General features: G+C 46.2%; 1 protein-coding gene across 19 annotated transcripts in view; it reads left to right on the top strand.

The window, feature by feature from the left end:
• The window catches only part of MICAL3 (microtubule associated monooxygenase, calponin and LIM domain containing 3), a 2299897-nt gene that overhangs the window by 1258747 nt on the left and 1028819 nt on the right, over positions 1-12331 (top strand). For all 19 annotated transcript variants that reach the window (XM_069628665.1, XM_069628668.1, XM_069628663.1 and 16 more), the window contains one exon: positions 11396-11582. In XM_069628665.1, coding sequence (XP_069484766.1) covers positions 11396-11582 — 187 coding nt within the window. The remainder of the gene's footprint in view (positions 1-11395; positions 11583-12331) is intronic.

Genomic DNA, 12331 nt, shown 5'->3' with positions numbered 1-12331 from the left:
ATTTACATACGGACCATTGCCAGAAAGAAACTTTGCGGTCATACTCTTGCCAACTCCTCTGAAATTGTGCATACTAGTAGTGACCACTGACTTTGTGCTGGTGTAAAAATATATAACTTTGTACCCAGCCCTACACTTTTAAAGACTAGAAAATAGACAATTCTAAAAATGAAAATATGGAGTAAAAATACCTGCAACAAAAAGCAGAAAATGGACCCACAATAGCCTTTCCCATCCCCCTGCTTTCATCCACACACATCCATGGATATGTTTGGCTCAGTAGTACAAGTAGTGCCACATTACTGCCTCATCCGAAGAGGTAAACTTGTATCTTTTAATGTGAATCAATAACTTGGTGCAAAACAAATGTATTACAGAACGTTTCTGTTTTACAGTTAAAACATGTTTACTCACTTAGAAAATACTCCCATTGCGAATGGCACGTTTGTACTCCCTAGAAAATGATTTTAGTCCCAAAACACTACCACTTTAAAATCTTAGACCACTGTTTGTACTATGCAACACTGATGGAAACCAAAGCTGAAACAGACAGATATTGGCAACTTTACAGGGAGAGTGGTAGAAAAATGTAACTGGGTGAAAGACAGGTTTGGTATCAGTAGAGACAGAGACTCAAAGGGGTTTGTTTTAAAACTTTTATTTATGAAGGTTCCTGGGTTGGTGTAATGCCCGACTGGCCCTAAATCTAAAGGAATGGCTCCCTCAACTGATGTTTCTAATGGCCGTTGCTGTCTAATGTCCAGAATAAGTCTGTCTCTGAACCTACGCTTGCCCTCACTCTTTACAAAAATGTGATAGGACGTCTTTAAAAAAGAAAATAGCCCTTTAACAGAAAATGGGAAACCAAAGTTGGTTTCAGGTGGTCTTCTCACCAGGTGTAGTTTGGTCAATGTCACAAAAAAGAGTTCAATCACAAATGTTCGCAAGACCTCCACAAAGCCCTTACAGTGGTTTCAAATATCTTCAATGTCTTTGGGTTCTTTGGGGTTCCCCTCACCAAGATTCAACTTGTTCACGTTCCAAATATCACAAAAGAAATATAACCGTTCCTTTTGAAGTTCTCAGGGTCCACTTCTCCAAGCCTCAATCCTTTCAACACTACAAAAACCAATAAGTCTCCAGCTTGGTTGGTCCTCTCGGGGTTCCTACCCCAGGCTCAGGCCGCTTCCAGCTTTCATCAGTCAGTTTTACCAGAATTAACTTTTGCCTTCTTAGTAGGCCTCTCAAGGTTCCCTTCCCCAAGTTCAGGCCTCTTCCGACTTTTATACACAACAACATATATCACAATTCCTTTTAGGCTTCTCGGGGCGCCCTTCTGCAAGCTTATACCTCTCTGGTTCCAAAATAAGTATTCACCTTTGGTAGGCCTCTCAGGCTTCCCTTCTCCAAGCTTAGGCCCCTCTAGTTTCAAACACAAGTTCAGCTTGTCAGGATGTACCTTTTCCTTGTATATAGTTTCCCTCACATACAATCCTTTCATGGGGTAGAATCGGAGGCTCTTTGCTCTTCCTAAGCGCGACCACTCTGATCCTTTGCCCCTCTCTTTATTTCTTACACTTGCCTTCCCTGATGCTTTTTATCTTCTGGTGCTTCCTGCACCACTTTCATCGGTCTGTATTCCTTTCACTTTGTTGCGCACACTTGCACTGTCTTTGTTTCTCTCTGTTGTGCCTCTTGCACGCTTATTTCCGCCTGTCCTGCACACTTGCACCTGTCCTCCTCCTATCGTCCCTCTTTTACACTTTTTTCACTCTTCCGTGCACACCTGCACTTGTTTCCTTCTTTCCGGGTTGCTTGCACCCTTTTCTTTTACTTTGTATTTAAGTTTTCCTTTGGTGCCGCTAAGGTGCCTTTTCCTCTATGCCACTAGCGTGCCTTCTCTTTCTTTCCTCTTTCCTTTTCCTTCTTTCTTACTTTACTTTAAACTGTCCTCACTTTCTGCTCTGTGCCACTTTACATATTTCGCTTTTCTCCCTTTGCCGCTCCAGCCACCCGCACGCTCTCGAGTTTCTTGCTCTAATGCGAAAATTCACCAGGTAGCGAAGCGCTGGCGAGCGGTCTCCCCTGGATGCTTTGGATCGAGGTCAGGGTCTCGCCACCTGCCCCTCAGACATCCTTGGGCCTGGCACACGGCCCCAGTGAACAAGCAACTGCACAGACACCGTCAGCAGGATACCAGCTGCCTCTCTCCTGCTCTCTGGGGACACGGCTCCCAAGCCCCGCTGCAGCTCCAGTGTTGCGGCACGCCGTTTTCTGGAGAATCGTTCTTTCTGCAGCTTCTTGGCTTCTCTGGTCCTGTATGCCTCCCTAGCTCTTTCATTCACCTGTGTAAGACCACACCTATAGTTGCTAGTGGAGTCAAGTGTGAATTATTACTGTAGAGTGCCTGACTGTATTATTGGGACATTTAAATGGTAGTTGGTAATAGTAGGCCTCTCCCTGCCTTCCCATGTTAACTATAGGGGAACTCTTAATTGCTCTTGATTGCCTATTCCTCGTCCAAGTACTCGTGGAAAATGGCGAGGGAGAGTCCAGGCAAGATGGGAATTGATATTTACAGGCTATATCTTTACAAGGTGATTGGTAAAGGATAGGGTGGGGGACAGCGGGCCCTGGTTTTGTATACAAAAGGCGATTCTCTGTGTATCAAATTACTCCCTATGTATCGCACCCAGACATGCGAGCACAGGTCTTTATAACACTTCCCATCATCTAAACTAGGAGTATTGGGTCTGGGATAGTCTGTTTGTCTCTCTTTTGCGTTGGTTACAATGGGACCTGCATAACCTCTTCACTTATCGTTCTTTTGGGATACCAAGTCTCCCCTAGGGCATTCTCCTGAGTGCAACCCCGGACTTCCCTACCCAGGTGATCCTCCCTCGCTTGTCCACCCCCAGGGTTGGGCTCCAAACCCCATGGCCCTCCCGTGGCCACCTGAATAGAGGATTCTCTGGGTCTTCATGAGAGAATACCCCTAGGTTTCTCACACTGGGCCCACACAAGTTTCATCAAAGTCTAAACACTGAATTGTGTGTGATGGAAAGATTTGCCTCCAACATAACTACTTGAAGTACCTTGTGGCATCTTTCAATATGTGGTGTTGGCCAATCTGCTCAATGCGAAGGGAGTCAACAAGAAGTTGTAGCACTGCTTTCAAACTGAGCATTGGAGACCAGCTGCTAGGTCAGGTCTCGAATGCACAGGAACCCCTGCAACCTTGCTTATTTTGAGATGCTTTTGCCTCATAGGGCAGGTAGATTCCCCTAGTAAACACAACAAGGTATCGGTCTTTGCATACTGTGACTCCCCTTTAAAGGGAGACACTATCAACACCAAAATGTAATATATAGAAAGTTTATATATTAACCTCTCGTAATTCCTCTAGTCAACATGGAAACGCAAGCAAGGCCGAATTATTGGGGCTTTTTTCATTTCATATATTGGGTTATTTGTGCCATTAGAACCCACAACTCACTGATGCGGTCCAACAGACGTGAGAAGTTATGTGGTGGCTTTTGTTTCCATTCAGAGTGGGCTTGGCCTAGCAGTTGGGTCTGGACTGCTTTGTCCAGGTGTCAGGGCTAAGGCAAATTCACTCATGGTTCCTTCTTTGCTATAATGTGATGGTAGTCTGCCCAGAGAAATTCACTGTGGACCAATAGAATTGGAAGCTTTTACAGCCTGCAGTGACGGCAGATTTTTTTCTGTGCGCTTTGTCCAGGAATCTGATAATCCCAAAAGTCTGGGAGAAACCAAAAATGCATTAGCATGTATGCTTGTACAACCAGTAGGATCTAATCCCTTCATGGTTTGATGATCCACACAAACCATTTCACCCCCTCTAGATCAATATAAACATTTTGATTTTAAATCCCTTTTAATTTTATTTTCCACTTCATTTTTTGTGCTTATGCACCTCACTGCACCTATAGTAAAGAAGTTAATGTTTTGGATGCAAAGGATATGCACCATAGGCAAAGAAAGCTCTTCCAAGGTAAGTTTTTTTTAAATATATATATATATATATTTCTGATGTTTGTTAATCTGCTTAGAATCACATGCTGTGCATAGGTCCGACATCCAGTGGACACTGCGGAGTATTGCATTTTGTTTTTCGTAGTCGAAAAGGGGACGTCGACAAGGCGTGTCTGTAACACTATCCCTATAGTGACGTGCGTTGTACCCACAATCCCTCGCGCGTCGAGGTCCCTCAGATTGTTTTTTTCCGCCCAGCTTCTGGTCGCCTTACGCGGAGCTCCTAGAGAGACATTGCAAATACTTACTACGGACCTCGGTCCTTAATTATACTTATATTGTTAAAGATCCCTCCCCTCGACGTTAGCTGGGAAGCTGTTTCTCCGCCGAGCAAGTTTTCGACGGAGGGGAAGAGACGGAGAAGATCCTTCGGCGTTGCCAAACACGTGGCCTGGCCTCGCCGGCCAGCATACAGTAGGGAGAGTGGGGGTTCGAACTTTTATCTTCTCTTTGAGAATGTCTTTCTTTCTCCCCTATCTTTCCCTTGGGGTTATCATCACCAGTTATTATTGCCTCAGCTGTGGAGAGGACACCTTTTAAGTTTTGCCCACGCTGTAGGGGCAAATACACTTGGAAAGATAAACACAAGCTCTGTAATCGTTGCTTGCCCCTCGATCATAAGGAGGACAGCTGCGCGGCCTGTAAGCTCTTGAAACCAAGAACTCTTAAAGAACGAAAAGTTAAGAGGTGGGCGGACTACGCTATGTCGAAGTCAATTTCCTCACCCGCCGCCGCTGTTACAGAAAGTGACGAGGAGGGTGATAACTCGACGTCCGTTTCGGAAGTCATTAACCCCCAGGAGGAGCGCTCGTGCTCCTCGACGTCCGTCCCCGGCCCCGACGGGCTCGGCTCACGCCCTGCTTATGGGGATGAACACCCCGGCGACAAGGACGCACATAGACCCCATAGGCCTAAGCACACAACCCACGGCTCTTCTTCGTCGAAGACGAAGGATCCATCAGCGCCGAAGGGGACGCAAGGCACTCCGGCGTCTACCTCAGACCGTAAGGGTCCCAAGCCCCACCCGCAAACGCAGCAGCGACCAGCGATTGGGCTTTCATCAAACATGGGCGCTACCTCAAAATCATCCGACGTAACGCTCCATAGAGCGGCCGTCGAGGAACAACGCGTAACGCAGGCAACGTCGACACCAGAGCCCTCTACTGACAATCTCGTTGTCGAGAGCCTGGCGAGAATTGTTTCCGAAGACAAACGTAAGCGGACGACGAAACAAACGTTGAATACCGCACAAAAAGCTATAGAAATGCCGAAAAAGCACAAGAGTAGCCAGGAACTGCCCCCTTCATCTAAGGGCACTTCTGAACTACCGGAGGGCTTTTCAGAGGGCGACGGAAACCTTTCTTTGACGTTGTGGGAGCGTTCTAAGCGTTTTGAAGGTGAAAACACTGATTTCCCCCCTCTGGACTATTCAGGGGTCCCCCATGAGACCCTTGAAAGACTCCATTCTTGTATGGAGAAAATGGAAAGGTTTTTGGGAAGCCAAAACCCACCCACACACAAAAGACCAAGAGAATGGCCCCAGGATGACCCTAGGGTCAAGATTCCTAGGCTGTTGCCCCCTTCTACAGACGTATATGACCTCACTGAAGAGGAGCAATACCTCCAGGAAGGTGAGTGTTTGGGTGGAGAGGAAGAACAGGAGGAAGAGGGGTTTGAAGAAGATCCTTACACTACTGCAGGAGCTTTTGAAGAAGATACAGCTACCTCGCAGCCCTGGCAATCCCCATCGGTGCAGCCTTGGCAATCCCCATCAGTGCACTAAGACCCTGATGTCTTTCACCCTTCTCCTCCCAAGGATTCACCTATTGGAAACACCTCTCCCATAGATGACCAACCTTCACTTAATGCACTATTGCGCAAGGCAGCAGCGCATTTTGAAATAGACACAGGGGAAACTCTTCCTGACATAGACTTTGTAGAGAAAGTTATTAAAGAAAAAGCCCCTGTTAGTCAGTCTATTCCGCTCCTAGCTTCTATAAAGAGAAGAATAACTCCTTCCCTTTCCAATCCTGCCTTATTCAGAGGGGTCAACCCTCGGATAGAAAAGCTCTTCAGCCCTTCGTCCTCTGACCCTTTGTACATCAGAGGACATTCTATTCCGGACTCCTTCGTAGTTACTAATACAAGAAAAAGAGCTGGGGGAACCACTATACACTAGTGAGGCACCACCTGACAAAGAGGGCAATAAGCTCTATGCACTTGGGAAGAGAATCACGACCTCCGCCGCCTTCTCAACTAGGATTGCAAATAACAATTCCCTACTAGCTAGCTACGCAGATGCACAGTGGAGCAAGCTGCGCAGCGAAGCAGAGGACGCACCAGAACCCCTGCGTTCACGCCTGTTAGCTATAATCTCAGAGGGAACTCTTGTAAACCAGGGCATCGTAAAGTACTCCTTAGATGCCGCAGAGACGGCTGGCCGTTCCCTGGTTCAGGGAATACTTCTCAAACGCCATGTCTGGCTGCGCAATTCGGGATTTAAGCCGGAAACCCAGGCTTCCCTGATAAATAAGCCCATAGAACAAACACATCTGTTTGGGAAAGCAGTTGATGAGGCCCTGGAACAAGCGAAGAAAGAGTTTGATACCATCAAGACTCTTGACCAAATTTCTAGGCCCCCTAACAGACACGGCTATGGCAATAGACGCTCCTTTCGTAGCCAACGCCAGCAGCAAAACCAACAGCAATTTTACTCTGCTACCAACTGGCCCTCTAACCAGGGTAACAACACCCAGTTCAGTCAAAGAGGCCAACGCCGTGGCAAAGGAAGAGGTCGCGGCTCCTGCCCCAAAGGTTCCACGCCCAATACCAACAAATGACCCGAAGATTCGGGTCCCCTCCCATGCATCACCGGTCAGGGGCCGGCTAACATCGTTCCTATCAGCATGGGAGGGAATATCGTCAGACCGCTGGGTATTATCCACCATAGCCCACGGATACTGCATCGAATTCAACGGTTCCCCGAAGTACAGACCCCCACGGAACCGACGCATGACACCAGAACACCTCACCATTCTTCTTCAAGAAGTAGAAGAGCTACTGAAAAAAGAAGCTATAGAGGCTGTCCCCCTATCTCAGGTAACAAAGGTATTTATTCAGTGTACTTCCTTGTACCCAAAAAGGACTTAACCATGTGCCCTGTATTAGATCTGCGCCCAGCGAACAAGTTTGTCAAACCCCAAAAGTTTCGTATGGTGACCTTGCAGGAAGTAATCCCACTGTTATCACAAGGGGATTACATGACAACACTAGACATGAAAGATGCATACTTTCATATTTTAATGTTGCCAGCGCACAGAAAATACTTCAGGTTCAAGATAGAGAACAAACACTACCAGTTCAGAGTACTACCCTTCGGGATAGCATCTGCACCAAGGGTATTCACGAAAGTACTGGCAGTGGCAGCGGCCCACCTGCGCAGGTTATCCATCCCGGTATACCCTTACCTCGACGACTGGCTCATAACAGGGGATTCTTACGAAGCATGCTTCTCCAATACCCAAAAGACCGTAGACCTTTTGTCCCATCTGGGCTTCTCCATCAACGAAAAGAAGTCCAGCTTAGACCCCAGCCAAATCAAACAATTCCTAGGGGCTCTAATTCGAACAAGGGATGGCCTCGTCTTCCCCTCCAACGAGAGGGTCCAAGTCGAGAGGTGACGGTACGCAAAGCAATGCGCTTGCTAGGGATGATGGCGTCATGTATTTATTTGGTACCTCACGCGCGCATGCACCCAATGCAAGAGTGGCTCTACAGCCAGTGGTGTCAGGCCAGCGGACAATGGGACGATCTAGTGGTGGTCTCGCAGGCCTTGGTTCTCTCGCTACGGTGGTGGACAAAAGAAAACCTGTTATTAGGGAAAACTTTTGCCACACCCGCAGTGGAAGCCACTCTAACCACAGACAGTATGGGGGGGCTCACCTATCCCATCAGACTGCTCACGGAGCATGGACTCCGAGCTTAGCATCCAAGCATATAAACCTGCTGGAACTACTAGCGGTGTTCAAAGCACTGAAAGCCTTTCAGAAACGCCTACAAGGAAAGACAGTGATGGTCCTCAGACAGCACCACAGCCATGTACTACCTCAACAAGCAAGGGGGCACTCACTCTCCAGGACTGTCCAAGCTGTCCCAGAATATATGGAAGTGGGCTCTCAAACACAACATGTTCCTACTATCACATGTACCAGGGGAACTCAATCTGCTAGCAGACAAACTCAGCAGAGACTTCCCCCTGCCCGAAGAGTACGAATGGCAATTGCACGAAGACATCGTCTTAGACGTCTTCACGCAATGGGGATTCCCGGAAATCGACCTGTTCGCAACTATGGAGAACTCACAATGCCAAAGTTACGCCTCCAGGTACCCCCAGAACCAGTCCAAGGGGAACGGTCTGTCGATTCAATGGTCAGGGAAATTTGTTTACGCCTTTCCCCCCGACTCCCCTTCTCAACAAAGTGGTGCACAAGATGCACCAGGAGCAGGTTACCATGATACTAGTGGCCCCAGTGTGGGCCCGGCAGCCATGGTTCGCTCACTTGATGGAGATGTCCCTATCTCCCCCAGTGAAACTTCCCTGCCCGTACAACATGCTGTCACAGGACAAGGGCAGGACACTGCATCCATGCCCTCAGACCATGAACTTAGCAGCCTGGCTCCTGAGATCATAGAATTTGGACATTTACAACTCCCGCAGAGATGTATGGACATCCTCAGGGAAGCCAGAAAACCTAATACTCGCCACTGCTATTCTAGCAAGTGGAAAATATTTGTCATCTGGTGTAGAGGTAAGAGCATCAACCCGGTTGACTGCTCTCCCACTAACATTGTTCTGTACTTGACCGATTTACTGGATTCAGGTCTAGTGTTCAATTCTATCAAAGTCCACCTAGCAGCACTTTCTGCATACACCACTTCCCAACTTAAAGTGTCGTGGTGGAAGATACCAGTTATCAAGGCCTTCATGGAGGGGGTAAAGAGAATACACCCCCCGATAGCTAACCCAGCTCCCGGGTGGGACTTAAATGTGGTACTTTCTAGACTCATGGGCCCTCCTTTCGAACCCATGCACAAGGCAACTCTTAAAGACCTCACTCTTAAGACTGCTTTCCTAATAGCTATCACCTCCATTAGGAGAGTAAGTGAACTACAAGCTCTTTCTGTACTAGACCCCTTTGTAACAGTTCACAAAGATAAGGTGGTTCTACGCACACACCCAAGGTTTGCACCAAAATTCACCTTGAAATTTCATGTAAACCAGTCAATAGAACTACCAACGTTCTTTCAAAACCCTTCCAGCTTGGGAGGAAAAAAGTCTGCATACACTAGATGTACGCAGAGCTGTCATGTTCTACATGGAAAGAACCAGATCACTGAGAAAGACTAATCAGTTCTTTGTCTCTGTGGCAGCAGGAAGAGAAGGAGATGCAGTTTCAAAGTCCACTATATCTAGATGGATTGTTCAATGCATCACTCTCTGTTACACTCTTGCTAAGAGAGAACTGCCCTTCAAGCCAAGAGCACATTCCACTCGAGGCACTGGGGCTTCCATAGCGTTCATTGCAAATGTTCCCCTTGAGTCCATCTGCAAAGCGGCTACCTGGAGTTCTGTGCACATCTTTACAAAACACTACTGTCTAGATGCACACTCTAGATCTGACTCCCAGGTGGGACAGGCAGTATTAAGACATCTTTTCTCTACTGTTCCTTCTCATAACCCACCGCCAACTCCGGGTACTGCTCGCTAGTCGCTAGTCTATGCACAGCATGTGATTCTAAGCAGATTAACAAACATCAGAAGACAATGCATTACTTACCGTAAAAGCATTTCTGATGGTTTTATCTGCTTAGATTCACATGCGCCCACCCTTCCTCCCCGCTCGGATGGAAGGAACATAGACATCCTTTTCTATATTTCTCTCTTTTATGTACTCACGTCTAGAAGGCTCCCTCAGGGCAGAAAAATACAAACAGAGGGACCTCGACACGTGAGGGATTGTGGGTACAACGCACGTCACTATAGGGATAGTGTTACAGACACGCCTTGTCGACGTCCCCTTTTCGACTACGAAAAACAAAATGCAATACTCCGCAGTGACCACTGGATGTCGGACCTATGCACAGCATGTGAATCTAAGCAGATACAACCATCAGAAATGCTTTTACGGTAAGTAATGCATTGTCATCTCCCACTTGCCATACAATAATTGACCTCTTGCTGCATATTAGTTGGCGCTGTCTAAAAGCAGCAACTATTCTTTGTGCTTAAAGTGGCAAGGAGCTGTGGCGAATGTGAAACGGTCCCATCTTCTGGTGGTGTTCAGGGACCAAATCAATTGTAAATTCATTCCTCTGCTCTGGTTTGCTTTACTTATGGTTCAACAGTTGTTGAATTTAAGCTGCCTTTGAACAGAGGTACCATCGTTTTTGAGAGGGCCATGTCAGTTGATTTCTAAAATGCATTTAGATGAACAAATAGTCATCAATATAGCACCAGTACTACAGTGTGCCCAATTAACTGTAGAGCGTTTTTTCACGACATTCGTAAGGGGACAGTCCTCAATGCTCATGACAGTCGAAGCCACAAGGGCTACACTATAACTTTGTATTTGTGATTTTTTTCATTTACAGATGCACTGTGAATTGACAACTCCAAACAGTGATTATAAAAACATTTGAGGTGAAACCTGGTTGAAAAAAAGACCAGGTGGAATTTGTTATGGCTGATATGCTATGCAGGTGGGCTGGTGTACCATATACTAATGCAAAATATCTGCACTCCCAAAAAAAGTGTGAAGTCTAGAATTGCAGCTGTTCAATTGTCTCTATGGATTAACATTAGTTTGCTGCTTCTTCAGCTTTGTGCGTTGAGCTTTCACTGTTTGACAACTAGAATTTGCAACTGGAGGATAAATAAAATGTACCGACCATCTGCAAAGTTAGCTGAATGCTACACGTTTAATCATGGTAAATTAAACTGCATTCCCAGTCGTACAATGATTGTGAATTGGTGGTGTTGGAAGAATAAATCTGTACAAGTTGCCTCACTCACTGTTTTCTATTAACATGGTATTTGTAGGAGCAGGACCCCTCTTACCTTTCATTCAAGCAGTAGTTCCCTGAATTTCTAAATCTATGTTGGATGTCACTTGTTTTTATTGCAATCCATGGATTTTAACCCATGGTGGTAGTTATCCTGACCATTTTTAACAAAAACCTGTATTTTATGCAGTTGGGATGTGAAAGTCTGAAAGGTAAAACGTTGAGGAGCTTCTTGTATGGATCAGAGCTTTCACTCCTTCTTTCTCTGTTCACTCAGTGCTCTTTCAGGAAGGAGTTTCCTCAGAATATTGGTGGAAGCGATGTCTGCTACTTCTGCGGGAAGCGAGTCTACGTGATGGAGCGGCTTAGTGCAGAAGCCAAGTTCTTCCACCGGAGCTGCTTTAAGTGCGACTATTGTAATGCCACCCTACGCCTGTCGTCCTATGCCTACGACCTTGAAGATGGTAAGACATTTAGAAATATCACTTTCTCTCTGAAACATGCGGCTCTCCAGATGTTTTGGACTACATCTCCCATGATTCATCACCTTTGGGGCTATACTGTCATGTGCTGATGGGATTTGTAGTCCAAAACCTCTGAGCCAAAGGGTGCAGGCCCCAGGTCTAGGAATTTTACAACCATGATCATTTTATTTTATTGGCACTTTACAGTAGTTTGTTTGGACTTTTTATCATGTGAGATCTAGAACTAAAGCATTCATCCATTTGAAACCTCAGGACCGATCATTTGTTCTCTCTGCAGTTGAGGGTATCTGACCTTGTAAATACATTTTTACTTTTGTGCCTCCCTTTTGGCTTCATTTGGTCACTCATCTTTTATCGCTTGATCTCACAAAGGAAGGATGTCAGTTGCCCACTCTTTTTTAACCTGCTTTGAGAACAAAATTGCTTACCTGCAGATCTGAAGCTCAGTGCCACAATCTTTTGTTTCCCGCTAGTTTACACAGTTTTCCAAGTTGAGATCTAGTACTAGAGCTACCCAGTGATGCAAATACTGATGCAATCGTAAAAGAAAAAACAAGCCTATTATGGTCTGCGTAAACCATGTGCCTTGCTTAAGTAACCTGGCTTAACTAGCTGTGTGGGATCCAGTGTTCGTTGGTAGCCTTTTAACCAATATTCAGGAGTACAACCTTAATGTAAACTTACCAGCTGCGATCATATCCCTATTAAAAATTTGTGTATTCATGAAG

The sequence above is a fragment of the Ambystoma mexicanum genome, chromosome 12 (genome assembly GCF_040938575.1).
Source record: "Ambystoma mexicanum isolate Mex_15411 chromosome 12, UKY_AmexF1_1, whole genome shotgun sequence".
Classification (NCBI taxonomy): domain Eukaryota; kingdom Metazoa; phylum Chordata; class Amphibia; order Caudata; family Ambystomatidae; genus Ambystoma; species Ambystoma mexicanum.
The sequence above is the reverse complement of the archived record's forward strand: the minus strand, read 5'-3'. Positions and strand labels throughout refer to the sequence as shown.